Consider the following 17,222-nt stretch of genomic DNA (forward strand, 5'->3'; position numbering starts at 1 on the left):
TAACTCTATAGTTAGGCGTAGAGTTCTGTGAACCTCACTTAACAGTATATTGTTTGTTTTAAAGGCAAATATGCCTCAACAGAACCCATTTTCTGTTACCTAGTCTTGGGACTCAGGTTCTTTTTATGGCCTACATGAACTAGTTGTTAACAATCATATGTGTGGGCCTATGTTTCACTTCAAGCACTGTATTCCCACAGTTACTATGGCTTGCTGCTAGTGAGAGAACCAGGTTCTGAAATGTTTGAAATTCGACCTCTGCTGTTTTTTGCAGTCACATACCAAACTATAAGAATTACAATATTTTTTTTATTGATTTTTTAGCATATTGTAAGCTTAGTATTGCATAAGCAGCACACAAAAACTATGGAAAAATCAAGCCTTAATATAACATATAACCAAATGAATGAGTTGCCATTTGAAGCATGTAGAAGAGAAAAGTTTACTATTACGGTTCACTGCTTTCACAAAATGAAGCTTTCATCGAGTGGACAAGGTAATGAAACACATTGTGTGACATCCAACTGTTTTGTACGTACTAGATGCACTTTCCAACTCACTTCATATTATTGTGCCAGGCAGAAAGTTTCCTTCTGCAAGAAGTGGACATCGTGCAGTAGCGAATGATGACTACATGTGGGTGTTGGGTGGATACAATCCTGACCAGGGTGGTGTGGGACTTGCCATAGGGGAAACTTCACTGTTCAAGTAATTTACATTCTTCAGAATAAATAGTACTTAATGGAGAAATTTAAATAAACTTTATTTACATTGAAGTCAAAACACCTAAACTGAACAATCTTAAATTGTAAATTATTCCAGGGAACTTTGGAAATACAATATTTCAACAAATGATTGGATACTGTTATCGAACAATGAAAACATGCCTCATGAATTAGCTTCTCATTCAGGTAAATTAAATATACAAGAAAACAGGTTTGACAAAGAGCTTGCCTTGGGTCGCAGAAATCAGACCAGACCAGCATCTTATGTTTACCTACGTCTAATGAACAATTACATGCAAGTGTGCTTGCTGTTTGCAATTTTTGTTCTAAATTATGTGCCATGGCAGTAAAAATTATCCTTTGATAGTTTTATTTTATTGGGATTTATGATTGGTCGCAGAGAAAAAGTTACTGTGTATTTTTAGCTATTAGGCACAAGAACCACATGTTAGTGTTTGGTGGAACTGGGTTTCCATTTGGAGAGCAAAGTAGCAACAGACTATCAGCATGCCAATTGAATTTGGGAAAATGGCAACTTGTGGATTGTAATGGTTCAAAGCCAGAGAAAATATATGGCCAGGTAGTTACTCTGCACTATTATTTCTAAGGTTTCCTGATGGTTATACCTGTCTTCTGCAGGCTATGGCTGTTATAGGTTCTAGCTTGTTTGTTTATGGGGGGACAACTGGATATATCTACAACACAGAACTGCATGAGTTAAACCTGCGTACTTTGATGTGGCGAAAAGTACAACCAAGAAACATGAGTGATGAATTGCCTTTGGAAAGGTTTGTATATATTTTTAAACAGTTAAATATATTTCAATGTTCATGTATTTTATTTCTGTAAGGTATCGTCATGAAATTGCATTTGATGATGATCACATTTTTGTACTTGGCGGAGGAACTTCCCAAAGTGTTTATTCTTTAAAAGATATTTATGTGTTTTCAATATCTGAAAATGTCTGGACATTAAAAATTGCCAAAGAGGATAAACATTTAAAAGGTGGGCATCATTTCAGCTTTGGAAATGAGTTTGCATTTATTTTCAATTAGATACATAAAACTCTTTTTTGCTGTCATTAGAATACCCCAGGCCAAGGCGGTGCCACAGCTGTGTCCAGTTAAGAAACAATGCATATATTTGTGGTGGCTATAATGGGGAAGAAATCATTGGAGACTTGTGGAGACTAAATCTTACTGACTTGCAGTGGACAAAGTTATCAGACATGCCAGAGCCTGTTTACTTTCATTCAACAGCAGTTACCACGGTAAACACAAATGTACACTACGTGATGCAAGTTTGGGTAATGTGATGTAATCCAATGGCTTTGTTTTCATAGCAGAGTATTATTTTTAAATGTGGTAAACCAGCCTTTCCTTTGTCAGCCATTAATTAATGTCACACCCAACTTTTACAGAATAGGTCTCTTCTATACCATGGAAAAGCATAACAAAAAGTCATTCACTTTAAATCATTATAGTATAGTCTAGGCCAGGGGTTCCCAAACTGGGGTCCGCAACGACTCAAGGGGGTCCGTAATGATATCTCAAAAACAATTAGTACATTTTATATGATGCACAAGTAGTAATTCATAACTGGATTGGTTTCACAAGCTTCATAATACATACATTGTACAATTACTCTAATTTTGAATGGTTCTTACTCTATTGTTATATCTTACACAGATGTTTAAAAAAAATTTTCACACTTATCGCTATTTTGATATTGTTTGTAGTATTTTCAATGCTGATTACATTGATTACATGGGGTCCGTGAAGAAACCGGTATACACAAAATGGAGTCCATGGCCAAAAAAGTTTGGGAAACCCTGGTCTAGGCTGTAGTTTATGTTGGGCCATACATTCCCACGATTAAGCGGAGATTGCACCAATTAACTTTTCACACAATCGCTTACCAAACTATTGTTTCTTGTGTTTTGTCCAACAGGAAGGATGCATGATTGTTTTTGGCGGAGTGTCCTGCATTATGCCAACGACCAGGACCAATGCATGCTACAAAATCTGGCTTGAAATTCCTTCATTGCGGACCATCTGTTGGTTAACACTTCTTTATTATAATCCCAAACTTCTTCAAATGTCCAGAAGGGAATTGCTTAGCATAGGCCTCAATCAAGAATTCATCAACAAGCTGCCTTGTCCCGAAGGGGCATAAATGTTTTACCTGCCCATGTTTTATTGTTTTTTTTTGCCCATTGTGACAAGATTTTATGAATTTTTTTTATCTATTTTAGGCCATCAAGTACACTTGTCTGCTGTTTATTTCTGTTTTTTTATATTCTTTATTAAGGTATTTTCTTTCATTCTTTAGAACAAAAAATAGCATCTTTGTGCCTTGAATCTGTATGTCCCACTGAAAAATATGCTGCAGATGCAATATCATACCATGTTTGTTTTGAGTTATTGCTTAATTTTGTTTATTAAGCAGCTTGTTAAAAAAAATTAATAAATTCATTCATGGAATTTGTAACTGACCTCACAAACCGTTACATGGTAAACCACTAAGCATTTGGGTTGCTGCAGTACAAAGGACAGTAAAATGATGCAATAAACCAATGTTTTAGTGAAGCAAAAACGTTTTGTAACCTTTCAATACTGCAACAGTCCAAATAAAAAAAATTAACCAAGGTCATTTGGAAATGGAAGCAGCCCCAATTGCCCGTTTTGTTTCGTTAGTCACTGCTTTACTGTCAGTTTGGTCTCCGCTTTCAACTTCAAGCTTCGTTTCTTTGTTAGCAGACAAATTGTCAAGATAATCTGCATTGTTTTTAACTTCTGAGTCAGCATTTACATTCGACTCCCCAGAAGAAGACTTGTAAATGTCTTTATGCTCACTGAGACAAGTTTCCCATTTGACAAAATTGTCAAAGCACTTGTCAGCAAAAGTTGCTTCGTCTTCACGATTCTCCACCCAACACGAAAAAGCTTCACGGAAGTTAGGTCCACATGGTCCATTGGGGAGGTTTCCCAAGCATGGGCACTCCCAGTTTATTTCGCCACTTGGGAGGATAGCACCTGTCATTATTAAAATAGAAATATGATTTTATGAAGGTCCAAAATACATATTAAACCAGACAAATTAAAAAAAATTATCTGTCATTAAGGAAGCATTTTACTTGACTGGTCTAATGCTTAACATCGGTTTCATTTAAGTTTGCGATGACAGTAATGTTAAACCATGAACTGTGTATGGCCTGTTTTTCAGCACAAATCAAGATTGAGAACCAGTCATACTGCATGTATAATATGGTTCATAGCAAAGCATGACACTGGTATTTTTGGGCAATGAACAAGATGTTTTTGCAGTACCCTGACGGCATGCAATTGGATAAGCCCCAATGGGTCCATTCCTGATCACAATCCAGACTGGAAAAAAACTTTTGCGAAAATTTGCCGATAATCCGCGCAATATTAATGAGCTAATGCATTAACATACGAAAAAACGTTGCGATCGTCCGCGCAATTAACGATCGCCGAAACAAAATCCTCCACGCAAAAAACAAACTTTCCAATCTGGATCACAATTATAAGGGAAAATAAAAAGACCGGACACACAAGTGTGACGTTTGACCCAATAACATCAAAAATTTCGATGTGTTACCCACCAACGTTGCTTCTGTCTATATCCTCGGGATTATCGGGTAGAAGATTAACTGTGCTGGGGGTGGACAAATACTCCTCTGTTGCAAATATAATGACGTCTTTGCCTAATAACAATGTCGTTATAGTGTAGTTCGTAGATATGTCTTAGCAACTACCCGGCTTACCTTCTTTTCGACAAAAAGACATTCTTCCGATTTAATTCAATATCGAACAGGAAATTTTATTATTCTCACATGTTTTCCGACCTTTAGAAATGCACCGTCACATATGGTAAAACTGATAAATGACTCAGCAATATTAACGGACAACAAAACTATGCTATTGGCCAAAAAAAATATATTTTCTGAATAAATTGCATTGTAACTAGCATTCAAGTCTTTAAAACGTACGTTATCACTATTTTTGTGTCTCTAATAATCTCATGATATTCGAAAACCGCCCCTGACGCAAACATTATATAGTACTTAATAATGTTTCGAATGAAAACATTATATTGCAATTAAAATATTTTTAAATTTTTTAATACCTAAAACATACTAAAATATTGCAACAATTTTGTTTGAATGTAAAACTCCCCAAAATTTTTTTTGTACCACGTGACTCACACACACGTCTGACGTATTTTTGCAGGCTCAGTCTTTTTCAATTTACCACAACAAGTGAGTTGGTTCGATTTTTTTATCTTCAAAAATCAAATAACTCAACAAGTTTTGGAAGTTTTGTGCATTAGTGATATAGGCAATCGTTTTTTAAGTTTGTGGTTTCAGAAACGTGTGCTAATTCGACGTTTAAAATATAAATTGGTGACATGTTTTCGTCAGTATGGCGGACGCTGCACCAGCCGGTGGATCAGGAACTCGTGGAGGTTTTCGAGGAGGATTTGGAGGTCGTGGACGTGGCCGAGGAAGAGGACGTGGCCGTGGAAGAGGTCGCGGACGTGGAAAAGATGAGGACAAGAAAGTTAGTAATTTATCATGAAATACTTGAAACAGTTATTTTTAACTTTTAACAACACTTGTCAACAAACCAGTTAACCCTGTTACGAGAAATATTACAGCATGTAATTTTTAAACAAAAATATGCGTTGAATAATGAAATTATATCAGGTCTTTGGATTTAGCCAACACCAATACCTTATCCAGTCACAAAAATATTAATAAAATCAATGTATTGTTTCTTGGGACCCCAAGAAAAATTTAAAAACCGCAGCTAGAAAACATGCACCAAAGTAAGGTTTGTCTGGAATGCTTCTTTGTTTTTAGTGGGTGCCAGTTACTAAGCTGGGAAGACTTGTGATGGATGGCAAGATCAAGTCACTGGAGGAGATCTACCTCTTCTCACTTCCAATCAAGGAGTGCGAAATCATTGATTTCTTTATTGGTTCCTCGTTGAAGGACGAAGTGTTGAAGATTATGCCTGTACAGAAACAGACAAGAGCTGGTCAAAGAACTCGTTTCAAGGTAACTGTTAATCTTGAGCATGCTTAGTGCGTTTAAAACACTTTTGTTAAACTTTTTTGTTATTGTTTTCTTTTAGGCATTTGTGGCTGTTGGTGACTCAAATGGTCATGTTGGTCTTGGAGTGAAATGCTCCAAAGAAGTGGCCACAGCCATTCGTGGTGCCATTACTCTGGCCAAGCTCTCTGTTATTCCTATTCGTCGTGGCTACTGGGGAAACAAAATCGGAAAACCCCATACTGTGCCATGCAAGGTATATATACATTTCTTGTGCTTTACTTGTGAACAGAATATTTGATATGATAGCTTAATTGCCAATTAAGGACCCGTGCAGTGTGATGATCATGTCATTGCATGAAACATTACTGCATTGTGTTATGTTCAATACTGTTAGAAAATGTTGTTGTGCCCAACTGATTTGTGATTGGACTCTAATTCAGTTTTGGCCAAGTTGGAAATGTTGTGTTTGTTACAGGTTCATGGAAAATGTGGTAGTGTCCATGTGCGACTCATCCCAGCACCCCGTGGTACTGGTATTGTGTCAGCTCCTGTACCAAAGAAACTACTGAGTATGGCTGGCTTGGAAGATTGCTACACTTCAGCTCGTGGACAAACTGCTACACTTGGAAATTTTGGTAACCCACAAACCTGTTCAAGTTAAAATTTGTCTGTTTTGCTTACTGGTTAGTAAGCATGAATGTTCATATCCAGGACAAATACACCTGTATTCTTATCATTATAGGTACATATCAAGACCTGTAAAAATGGTACAACTAACTATACCATTTTTACGGTATAGTTAGTTGTAAATCGAACATATACAGTAAGAACTACACCCACTGCCAGTGGGCAAAGATTAAAATGTTACAATTTTAATGCTTAAAAGCATACACTTCTGTAATACATCAACTCGAATACAAACTTATTTTCAGCCAAGGCCACTTTCAACGCGATCTCAAAAACCTACAGCTACTTGACTCCCGACCTGTGGCGCGACCAGCCGCTAACCAAAACACCCTACCAAGAGTATACTGACCATCTCGCCAAGACGCACTTGGTTACAGGTGTCCAAAGACAAGAGGTTCGCAAGTACTAAGACGACGGCGCAGCCCGGGGGCATCACCGCATCTTATTGCTGTCGGCCCCACAATGGCGTGTAGCCAAGTTTTTGTCGCTTATGAAATGCAAACTTTGTGTTAATTCCCAACCCGTTTGATTTCGACCGCAAGATTTCTTTGTTTGCATACAATCCGACCGCCGGTTTTGTTTTCGACAGCTATCTCGGTTTTGGCGGGTTAACAACAATCGCTTTACCTTGTTTTTCATTGAGCCGGATTTCAGTTTTTCCGTCTTTTAGTGACGTCTGCTCCTTTGGCGAAATACCTAACACGGTCCTTGGTGCGTTGTGGTTTGAATACAAAGTTGCATCTCAACGTTGCTTGACATGTCGAGTAAATGGGAGGCAGCTCGAAGGAGAACCGGTTATCTGAGCATTCTGAAGCACGCTTTGAAAGTAAATGGAGGGAGTAATAATTTATGGATTTCGTTACGGAAGTAAGCTAAAGTATACGAGCACATGAATATCTAGTACCTTGCCGTTGGATTATTTAGGTGTATTACGCTTTATCCGCTGGAGGTATTTCTTCTGATGTGTGTCTGCTGATTCTAAAATTAGTCCCCGTTGCACCCTTGGTAGTTGAACTGAACCCTACTCATGTTATGTTTTCTTAAGGTAAAACTTTATTAACCATTAACAAGATTCTGGTGCCCGACTGTACATGTGCTTTGTGGCAGCAGTAGGTACATACGAAATCCTATTCATCAAATCTGGTAATCACTGAAACTAGCTGTTCAGAAGGCTAAACATGCCGACGCAAAGGTATTTTCGAAATGCACAGCAAAATACAAGGAACTGAGTTTAAGGCTATTTGGTCAGTTTGTGGATGTTAGATTTGGTGTATAGTTTTTCAAGAATGACCGTGGTGTGTGCAATGATTTGTGTTTAAAACCAATAGCAAATGGTAGGGGACAGACAAGAGCAAACAAGTCAAGCGAACTACTTTCTTTTTAAGAGTAAACGGTAATAATTACCCGCATGACAAGGCCACCTAAATTGTGTGTTTTCTAATGGACTGCAACGAGATTAACATAAAAATAAAAATGTCAGAAGGGAATTGGCGCACATCCAAATATGACTGTAAAATAGGTATAGCCTATAAATTTGAAATTTGGCCACGTCGTTTAGCACTGAATAAAATAGGATCAAAGTAAACAAACAACCAAATCATTCAAAGCAGCCAGTCATGACATTTTATTTGGTATATTGGAAATCTCCAATTAGACTATCAGTTTAACTTGGTTATCTTGTGACAGGGTCACGCTGCATTGGACTCAGTTAAAGTGTGCCAACGATGGGCACAGAAACATTGCAGAACACTTTGTTAAGATAAGTGGGTTGGACTTATGGATCTTGTCTATTTATAATACTACGCAATAGTCGGTTTTCAGGCCCAACGTAACTGATAATTTACATCTTGCTGGTGCAGTTTATTTGAATTTACGTTTCGGCAACAAAGTAAACTCTATCATCATCGTGCTGACAAAATCAACAGAATAAACTTACTGTTGTGCGAAAGATTGACATTAACAAGCAAGTAACAGACATCTTATTTCGAGAAGAAGTTCTTTTATACTAGTCGCGATTGTGCTGTGCACAAAAAGAAGGCGTGTATATAGACGGAAGTTTTTTTCAGTTCAATTCTTTTCCACGCCCAAACGTATAGTTGATGCAAACGATTCAGATTGCCATTCTTTTGTATTTAAATATGGTTCCGGCAGAATAACCTCGCGCTCAGGTTTTCTATAGAATCCCTAATCAAATAGCTAGGACCGACGAACGGCGTTAAACCAGATTCTTGACAGATGTTGATAAAAACCAGAAACAATTTTGGAAAGTTTGGGACTTCACCGTCCAGCATTACACCCGTCGGGCAACAGAAAGTGATGGCTTTTCCGGCCGCACTATTAGTTCAATGCTTAATTGTACTATCACATGACATTAACTAACCTTTTTGACAGTAATGGACGTATGTTTTGCAGCATTTGGAATATAAGGCAACTTGAAACAATTCTACTAAAGAAGATGCATGGCCGACAAACCGTAAGTATGATTTATTGAGAAACGGATTTTACTGTGCGTTAATATTCAGGTTGGCAGACAACAATTGACTCGCATATGGCACATATTTACATTCAGTCTTGAGACAAACCTTTTCCCCTTCCGATCTTGAAGTTCAAAATAGCACGGGCAGCTTTCGCACGTTTGTGTATTTTGATTAGTGTTAAGGACGTATATGTTTACAAACCTGATATCCGGTAAAACAGAACAAGTTGACCGAAGTTAATTGACAGGCATAGTCTTGCTATGTCCCCGACAGTCAAAACCATATGGAAGTTTACATATTTTTCCGAGTTGCTTGAACTGCTGGTTGCCTGAACATGCAAAAACGCAACCACATAAAACGGGTTACGCCTTTTTGCTTTGTTTTTGTCAATTTTCTCTCCAGCTTTTTGCTCCAAGTAATATCTACTAAACGGAATTCGGCAGAAAATGTGTTTTGGAGTACCGTACTCACTTTACAAAGAACTAAATTTGCGTGGTATTAGGAAGCAAACCGCAACTCAAGCAACGGAAAGTCATAACATGCCAGCAACCTTTGCTGAGATCATCGCAAAGCGGGTCACGGGCCGTATAGGAGCCATTGTTTGTTGTTACACAGTTGACGTAACATCCCAGATTTTATAGGAAGGACGAAGTGCGGATTTAAACTACTTTCGATTTACCGCGTTCTGTTATGTGACAAGGTTTCATTCAGGAAGATGGATTTGCGTTGTGTATAAATATGTTGTCGTGATATTAATGGCGAAGCTTTGTCATCGCAATGAATGATTGCAATGAATGCACCCGTAGTGTGTAATGGAATATGTGGGTGTATGCTGCTGTGCTAACAAGGAAATAGATCGCGCCATATAGGCTGTTTTCCTGTAGATTCTGTACATAAACTAACCAATGGTGCTGTACAGAATGTGGCATTTAAATCGCTTACAGCGGTGCCTAAAATCAATCAAGTTATTAAATTACGAAAATAATGCTACATTGTTACCTCATAGCTTGCGTTGTATGTTAATTTTTAAGCGACAAAGCGTATTTTATGACTCTTAAGAAGCAGAACCAGGCCATTAAATCGATTTTTTGTTCTCAGTTAACGTATACGGTACCTTGAATCCTACACAAATTGACCAAATGTGCTTATTGTTGTAATGAGAAAACATTACCAAACCGAATTTTCCATTGTCTTTCAGAACAATAATGCAGCCAATTTTTTGTCGGTTTTATGCCTAGAATCACGAATTCTCGGAACCAAACAGGGTTGTTTTCTAGGTCACTATACCGATATTTGTTGCCAAACTACGGCAAATAGCTTCGAACATAAATGTGCCTTGCTTTCAATTGCGAAGATAAAGATGAAAGCCAACCCAGCAGATTGTAGAGTAATAACTTTGCTGTTGGTTAAGGCGTGTAATGGGCGTTAGATAGTTACTCTTTGTACTTCTTGTGTAGTCTGTGTGCGTGCGTGCAGTCGACTTCCGCGTTAGGGAGACACATAAGATATGTAGCGGCGTCATAGCCGGTAGTGCCACGTTAAAATTACTGAACCTAGGTTAAAGTAAAGTATGCATATAAACTCATCCACGTGTTCTACTGCGAAAATAGCTTTCGCAAATTTAATTACAACTGTCGAAAAATTATTATTGTTTTGTCTTTAGCCTTACGTGTATCACGCAGCGGTTTCAAAATAGTTGTTAGTAAGTCCTTTGACACAACAGCTGTAAAAAGCAAAGCAGGAAGTCAACATCTTCGCGTGGGAGGGTGTTTTGTGCACTATCAAGTAGAGGAAACTCAGTTGTGTTAAACAGAATTTAGCGTTTCGAATTCTCGGTATTAAATTTGCATCGGAAGTTGGTAGTTCGCCTTGTATTCAGGATTTTTTGTCCATAATTACTGCATTAGCACAGGTTATATGTTGCACAATCTGCTGTAGCTAAAAATAGTGGTCTGCTTTGTTAGTTTGGTTTGTCAAAAGAAAAGGAAAGTGTCTTTATTGCACAAAAACATATATTGGGCAAGTTTGGTGTTTGTTAGCCCTGTTTATAACTTTGATTATTAGCATACACTTCGCCACGAAAAGGGGCAATACAAAAGCAATTCAGTCCATGAAATGATTCATGGTCACAAAGCGCGTGGACTCTGTATTGCGGCGCCCACCTTTGTGAGTCTACACCATTTCACATAAGCGCCGCGCTGCATCGCGCAACCAGTAATGCTCCTATTGGCGATGATTAAGTGGTTATTGTTGAGTCATCGTGCCACAGTGTGATGCTTCTCGGTGCGACGAAGTAGTTCCTTGTGTGCCAGAAAAAAAGTATATGTTATCAGCGATAAAATGTTGTAACCACCGTTGATGGGCCTGCAGCCCTTATCAACGTAATTTTTTCCTCGCCAATTGCAAGCGTATAGAAGTGAAACGTGGGCATTTGGAGATCAATATGGAAAAAATTCATGTTAATGAAAAAATGCCAGTTTTAGCGTACGATGTTATAGTGCTTTTATTAGTAGCGTAGTTGCAAGCATTATGTATGTGCTGCTTTGTAGCATCCAACATGTGCAACTACTGAGTTTTATCTCTATATTTTCACTTTGGTCTTACTGTTATTGAACTCCATACATTTAATTCCTAAATTGCATTCGGTTGCAGCTATAATGCTTGGAAGGTTTTGTTGACAACGGTTATTGTTTTTTGTACAGCCGGTTGTATCTGATCTTGTTAAAATGTGGGGACAACCAGGGGCAAAACCATACACCCCCAACAAGCCACCGGTGAGAGAAAGTTTATTTTAATTTATTTTTTACCCCCGCTCTTTGTGCATGGCATTCAATCCCGCCTTGTGTGATACTGTGGATTTTCTCGGCAGACTTTAAATAAACCATGGGAACAGAAGTCTAATGATCAAGAGGATTTTAAGCCAGCACCTAGAAAAGGTTTTCTGAACCAAGCACGCACTGGTGGTGACCCCGGTCGCTCGTTCGGCAACACCAACAGTTCTGTGCCAGCGTGGAAAAGAAATCAGGAAGAGAACGAAAGAGGCGAGAAAATGACCGGTGTGATAAACTCGATAATTGGAGGGGACCAGATAATTAAGCCCAACTATACCACAGCACAAGTTTGTAATGAATACATTGTTATTGTAATTTCAACGGAAAGATGCTGCAGGTGTAAATCTTTTACAACGGTTGCTCTTTAATTATCTGTAACTGTGGAGTTTGTTCGCTAACGACTCATTTATGGTTTTCGCAGGCACTACTGACACGCCATGGAAAAGTGACGGAATGAAAAATCCAGAAAATCCAGACCCACCCCGAAAACCATGGGAGAAAGACCAGCAGCAAAGTGGCAACAATGATCCGCCGTGGAAGAAGCCAGCAGGCGGCAATGCCCCTTGGAAGAAAACCCCGACAGAAGGGGAACAAAAACCGGTTTTGGCCAACAAACCACAGATTAATAAAAAGTCTTGGATGGTTGATAAACCTGAAGAAGAAAAGCCTGTTCCGGCGTGGAAGCAAAAACCACCGACAGCTGAAAACAAGCCTGTGCCTTTATGGAAGCAAAAGCAGGCCGAGGCTGCTGCTGCGACCGCAGCAGATGAAGAAAACACCGTACCCCCATGGAAGCGAAAAACCAACCCTCCACCTGCGGAAGATAAACCAGTTCCTTTATGGAAGCAAAAGCAGGCCGAGGCTGCTGCTGCGGCTGCGGCAGACGAAGAAAAGACTCTACCCCCATGGAAGCAAAAACATGACCATCAAACCGCTGATGATAAACCCGTGCCTTTGTGGAAACAAAAGCAGGCTGAGGCAAATGATATGAAGCCTGCTGTGCCTTCGTGGAAGCAAAAGCCAGCCCCTCCTCCAGCGCAGAAGCCCTGGATGAAAACAAATGAGGAAAGCAGGGAAGAGAAAACAAACCATTGGAAAATACCACAGGTGCGCAAAAGAAATTCTGATATTACGTATATGAAAAAAATATGCTCATTCATATGCAAATGCCACTGTAACATTTTGTATGCTTATTATTGACGTAGTCATATTTTTACATAAATAAACACAACCATAGCTTTTAGCCCTATTGCTTTGTGTTTCAAAGAAGTTTGGCCAATTTTAAAATAGGTTATAAATATAGTTTTGTTAGAGGCTTCACCTTTAGGCGCCAAATATTTGTGTTTGGTTTCTTGTGTATGTCGTTTTCATTAACAACAGGTAGTGGAGAAGCCTAGGCAGGAGGAACCCGAACGACCCCCAAAACCAGCGTGGCAAATGAAGAAGGACATCCCGCCGGCTACCCCACCGTGGAAAAACCCTCTTCCCTCGCCCCAGGAAAGAAACACCTGGAACTCGGCAGATAATAATGACGTTTATGACGACACAGAAGCCGATTTTCAAGCAGAGCTGCCACCGCCGATCGGGCCTAAAGATATTGGTTCGTTTCGCATTAACCGTTAATGAACAGATTGTATTTCGGTCTTTGCTACAGCGCTCTGTTTGTACACATAAGAGAAAACACTTTAATTCTCCCCTTGTACTATAGAAACTCCGCCAATCAATCGTACGGAACGAAAATCGTTTCTACATAAACCTGATAATGCAGGTAATTGACACTGGTAACAAAAATTCAAATCATTCGGTTGAATTGCCTAAAACTAAAACTTGTCTAACTGTGTGGTGCAATAATTTGCATGCCGATATTCCTATTTCAATGGGTTTGTTGTTGCTTTTTTTTTGCAAAAGTTTAATACAAAACTGCCTGCTATCTACAAAGCAAACGTACGTTCCAATTCTTCCAGGGAAGTACCGAAGAAAGCCGATACCGAACCACATCCTCAACAGACCTCCGCCAAGCAAACCATCGAAGCCTTTCACAGTTCAGCTTCCCGGAAGGCCACCAAGTACGCACTCGTAGTTTGGAAGCATATAACCTCTTACACCAGCCTAGTCGATGATGTATATTGTTTTCCAGGCACTAATGATTTAAGTGTCGGGTCACAACGCGCGGACAACTAATGTTAAAAACGTTTAATTTGTCATGGCCTTTTTTATTTGAACGTTTGTGAGACTTTGTACAGGAGTCACTTGGAATGCGGAAACGTAATTGAAAGATTTCGAGCGAGAAGTTTTGGGTCAATGTCATAACATTTGGTAAAAATGAGTGCGCTTCATAAAAGTTGCGAAACTCCAACGTCAATTCATTTCTAAAAAACGTCAATGTCTTTTGTGTGCATCGTCATAACAGTTTGTATGGGATACTGCGTCGATACTTCATAAAATTTAGGTCATAAACCATTGCTTGAAAATCAGGAAGATTGTAGTGGATGTGATCGTGTATAGAAATTTCCTGAAGTAAAACGCAGTCGCATGCCGAACATTGACAATAAATTCCATATTTGTCGAAAGGAAATCTTGGACGCAAATCTTTGCCTAATTCGGACGACCGCGAACTCCCACCGCCACCCGGAGCTATTGGAATGCCTCTTCCTACCCCGCCAGGAGGACAACTTCCGCCTCCGATTCCACCTGGTGGCCCACGTGATCGTGGACTACCCGTCCCACCGCCTTCACCAGCACCCAGCAGTAAGTGCTATAATATTGCCTAATTTATATCAAATTATACACAAAACTTTTTTAAGTTACTATATATATGTACAATAACATAAAACATAAAATGGCATGGTAACAATAAAACCACAAAGGGTGTTCCATGTGGAGATGGCAAAAAAGAATAAGTTTGTATGTTATTCATTTTTGCATAAATAGTGGATAGCATTTTTAGCAAAAGCACACACACACATAGTGCTAATTTCCAATAATTTCCTCAAACTAATAATATTTTTAGGTGGTCCACCTCTTCCGAGTCGAACGGGACCTGCCCTTCCACCTGGTAAGACATTATATACGTCACAAACATGTTACCCTCAGAAAAAAAGACTTGACCTATGACAGCTTCTAACAATTTTCTCGGATATTTTTTTACCTAATCCCCAAAACATATTTCCAGTGCAATTGTTGTGGGTTCACTTGGTATTCCAGTCAAATAAGCAAATTTCACTGCATTTTTTGTCTGTAACTTAACTGCCATTTTAAACTAAACGTTTCCAATATCGTAAAGGTCGCAACCTTCCCCCGGAGCCCATTGCTGGCAACGATATTTACGACGATACGGCAGAAGAATTGAATCCCGATCAACCACCGATTCCCAACCGGCCGCCTCCGCCACTAAACAAACAACCATCAGCCGACATAATGCGAGTTTCTAAATTTGTTTCAAATCTAAACCTACATAAAAATCTTCATGTTCTGTAGCAGCACTTTATCCTATAAGCTGTTTAAAGTTGTATGCCCTAATAACAGATATGAAAATATAATGTAAAGATAGCAAAGTTCAGAAATTTGCTGTTGAAAGTCTTTATCATTAACGTTCAGACCCACTTGGGATGATGAAGACGAAATAGACGAAGCTATATATGACGACACACCTGAAAACGGACCACAAGGAGGTAAACAAAACTGAATAGATATTGCTATTGTACTGAATACATTTTGTCAATAACACCAATACAGTTAAATGAATGCTGTTTATTTTAGGAATGATGCCAACGTTCTCTGGCCCCGCGGTAAGTCAGAATTCGAACTATCAAGTTATTTACTCAAAGTAACAAAAATTATGTTAAAAGGAAAAGTTTATTTTAGATATTGAAACTATTTCGAAGCTAAAATTCAAAATCACATTCTCTGTAAACAGTTTGCTTCGTGCAATTGTCATTGCCTTCCTTCTTTAAAATCTATAAGACTTTCAACAATTTTCAAAACAGCTGGAAAGTGTGAAGCACATTGTAAGTTACATTACTTTTCTGCACAACAGGGTGATGATTTTCACGAGGATCCCAATGCATACCAAAGGCGCAAGGATCTGCAGGCCAAAGCGTACGTTGTACTTGTGATTAAATGCCACCCACCTTGTCGTAATTACCCCACTCACTTGTCTTGCTTTGCAGAGATGCAGCCAGGGTCAAAGAGGAAGAGAAAAGAAAAAAAGAGGCCGAAAAGAAAGAAAAAGAAATGAGAAAGAAGTTTAAGGTTTTTCGAATTCGTACAAGCAGACTAGCTTTTCTTGTGAAGGGTCAAACTGCAACAAATAAGTTTTTTCCTGACCGCATTCATTTGGCCGCCCGCGTATTCTTAATTTGTTGAACGTTTGGGCTCCATTATATCTGAAGTTTGATTTGCAGCTTCCCAAGGAAGGTGAAGTTGTCGCGGAAATGACGGGATACGCTAAGTCGAACGCTCGGGGAGGTGGAAAAGATCTTCAACTGCAGACACAAGAAAGAGTCGACATAATTCGAACCAAGGACAATCCCAAAGGAAAATTCCTGGCACGAAACGGAGAGGGAATTTGTAAGTAAAAACTAACAAAAAAGAAAAGATTCACCCCACGAATCTCGCGATTTAATAAGGCAGTATGTTATGTTATGTTTGGTTTTTTATAATTACCTTGTAAATTTTCTTTAGACGGATACGTGGAGTCGGACAACATACACATCGATTACGACGCCCTTAAGAATACAATGCAGTCCCACGCAAGGTGATAGCATTAGTGTGCTTTAAATTGAACTGTAATGCATTCGTCAAAAATGCTACTGTGTTTTGTATATATTGCCAGGGCTTCCTTTTCATCCTCTGCTGCCCCGCCGCCACTACCGCCATCTAACGGTTATCCAAATAACGGGGGCATGGAAGGCGAAGCGATCTATGATGAAACAGGTACAGCTAAAAAATTCACATAAAAAAACAATAGGATTTTAATACATTATTAAAAAAACAATAGCTATTTTTTTTTGACAATGATAGTTAATTTTTTGGTCAAGTTTTGAAGCAATTTTGCTTTAAATTTTACAATTTTATGTTGTTTGCAGCTGATGACGAACTGGTGTATGAAGAGCTATAAAAAGATTCATGTGCATTTCACCATGTCGTTTTTTTGAATTGGTTAAACCTGAAACTTGTTTTATTTGCAATTCCATTATACAATTTCTTTTTTCATGTTCACACGTTTTGAAGTGTATTGTTATTGTGGCTTGTGTTTCTATGTGATATAATTTTTGTTTCAGAAGTCAAGTAACCACACTCATTTTTAGTCGTTTGTGCATTTGTCAGCATTGAAAGTGTCTATGTAAGGACTTTCTGCGCCCCATACTGAACTACGTATTCACCCAGGGCATTAATCCGAAGTCATGCAAATGCCTAATTA

The 17,222-nt window shown here is 38.8% G+C and overlaps 4 protein-coding genes across 4 annotated transcripts; 3 read left to right on the forward strand and 1 right to left on the reverse strand.

Moving 5' to 3' along the window:
- The first annotated feature begins 328 nt into the window (after nucleotides 1–328).
- Nucleotides 329–2,905, forward strand: LOC145897109 (kelch domain-containing protein 10-like). Its single transcript, XM_082985288.1, has 8 exons — nucleotides 329–496; nucleotides 579–708; nucleotides 823–911; nucleotides 1,151–1,305; nucleotides 1,365–1,513; nucleotides 1,576–1,730; nucleotides 1,811–1,995; nucleotides 2,676–2,905. Exons 1-8 carry the CDS (start codon nucleotides 367–369, stop codon nucleotides 2,898–2,900), a joined length of 1,218 nt encoding a protein of 405 aa, XP_082841414.1. The 5' UTR covers nucleotides 329–366; the 3' UTR covers nucleotides 2,901–2,905.
- A 467-nt stretch (nucleotides 2,906–3,372) lies between these two features.
- LOC145897117 (mitochondrial intermembrane space import and assembly protein 40-B-like) lies at nucleotides 3,373–4,611 on the reverse strand. Its single transcript, XM_082985299.1, has 3 exons — nucleotides 4,513–4,611; nucleotides 4,351–4,452; nucleotides 3,373–3,760 (listed from the first exon to the last, which is right to left on the reverse strand). The coding sequence occupies exons 1-3, from the start codon at nucleotides 4,532–4,534 to the stop codon at nucleotides 3,375–3,377; spliced, it is 510 nt and encodes a 169-aa protein (XP_082841425.1). The 5' UTR covers nucleotides 4,535–4,611; the 3' UTR covers nucleotides 3,373–3,374.
- A 528-nt stretch (nucleotides 4,612–5,139) lies between these two features.
- LOC145887790 (small ribosomal subunit protein uS5) lies at nucleotides 5,140–7,243 on the forward strand. The gene is made up of 5 exons (XM_082979009.1): nucleotides 5,140–5,308; nucleotides 5,611–5,808; nucleotides 5,885–6,058; nucleotides 6,281–6,440; nucleotides 6,738–7,243. The coding sequence occupies exons 1-5, from the start codon at nucleotides 5,171–5,173 to the stop codon at nucleotides 6,899–6,901; spliced, it is 834 nt and encodes a 277-aa protein (XP_082835135.1). The 5' UTR covers nucleotides 5,140–5,170; the 3' UTR covers nucleotides 6,902–7,243.
- Nucleotides 7,244–8,703: 1,460 nt separating this feature from the next.
- Nucleotides 8,704–17,103, forward strand: LOC145896716 (uncharacterized). Its single transcript, XM_082985122.1, has 18 exons — nucleotides 8,704–8,965; nucleotides 11,672–11,743; nucleotides 11,839–12,010; nucleotides 12,222–12,907; nucleotides 13,181–13,400; nucleotides 13,509–13,568; nucleotides 13,765–13,866; nucleotides 14,372–14,548; nucleotides 14,811–14,855; nucleotides 15,084–15,219; nucleotides 15,398–15,471; nucleotides 15,560–15,588; nucleotides 15,837–15,898; nucleotides 15,970–16,051; nucleotides 16,204–16,369; nucleotides 16,484–16,556; nucleotides 16,635–16,735; nucleotides 16,888–17,103. Exons 1-18 carry the CDS (start codon nucleotides 8,858–8,860, stop codon nucleotides 16,917–16,919), a joined length of 2,397 nt encoding a protein of 798 aa, XP_082841248.1. The 5' UTR covers nucleotides 8,704–8,857; the 3' UTR covers nucleotides 16,920–17,103.
- The last annotated feature ends 119 nt before the right edge of the window (nucleotides 17,104–17,222 follow it).

The sequence above is a fragment of the Ascidia mentula genome, chromosome 1 (assembly GCF_947561715.1).
Source record: "Ascidia mentula chromosome 1, kaAscMent1.1, whole genome shotgun sequence".
In the NCBI taxonomy this organism is placed as follows: Eukaryota; Metazoa; Chordata; class Ascidiacea; order Phlebobranchia; family Ascidiidae; genus Ascidia; species Ascidia mentula.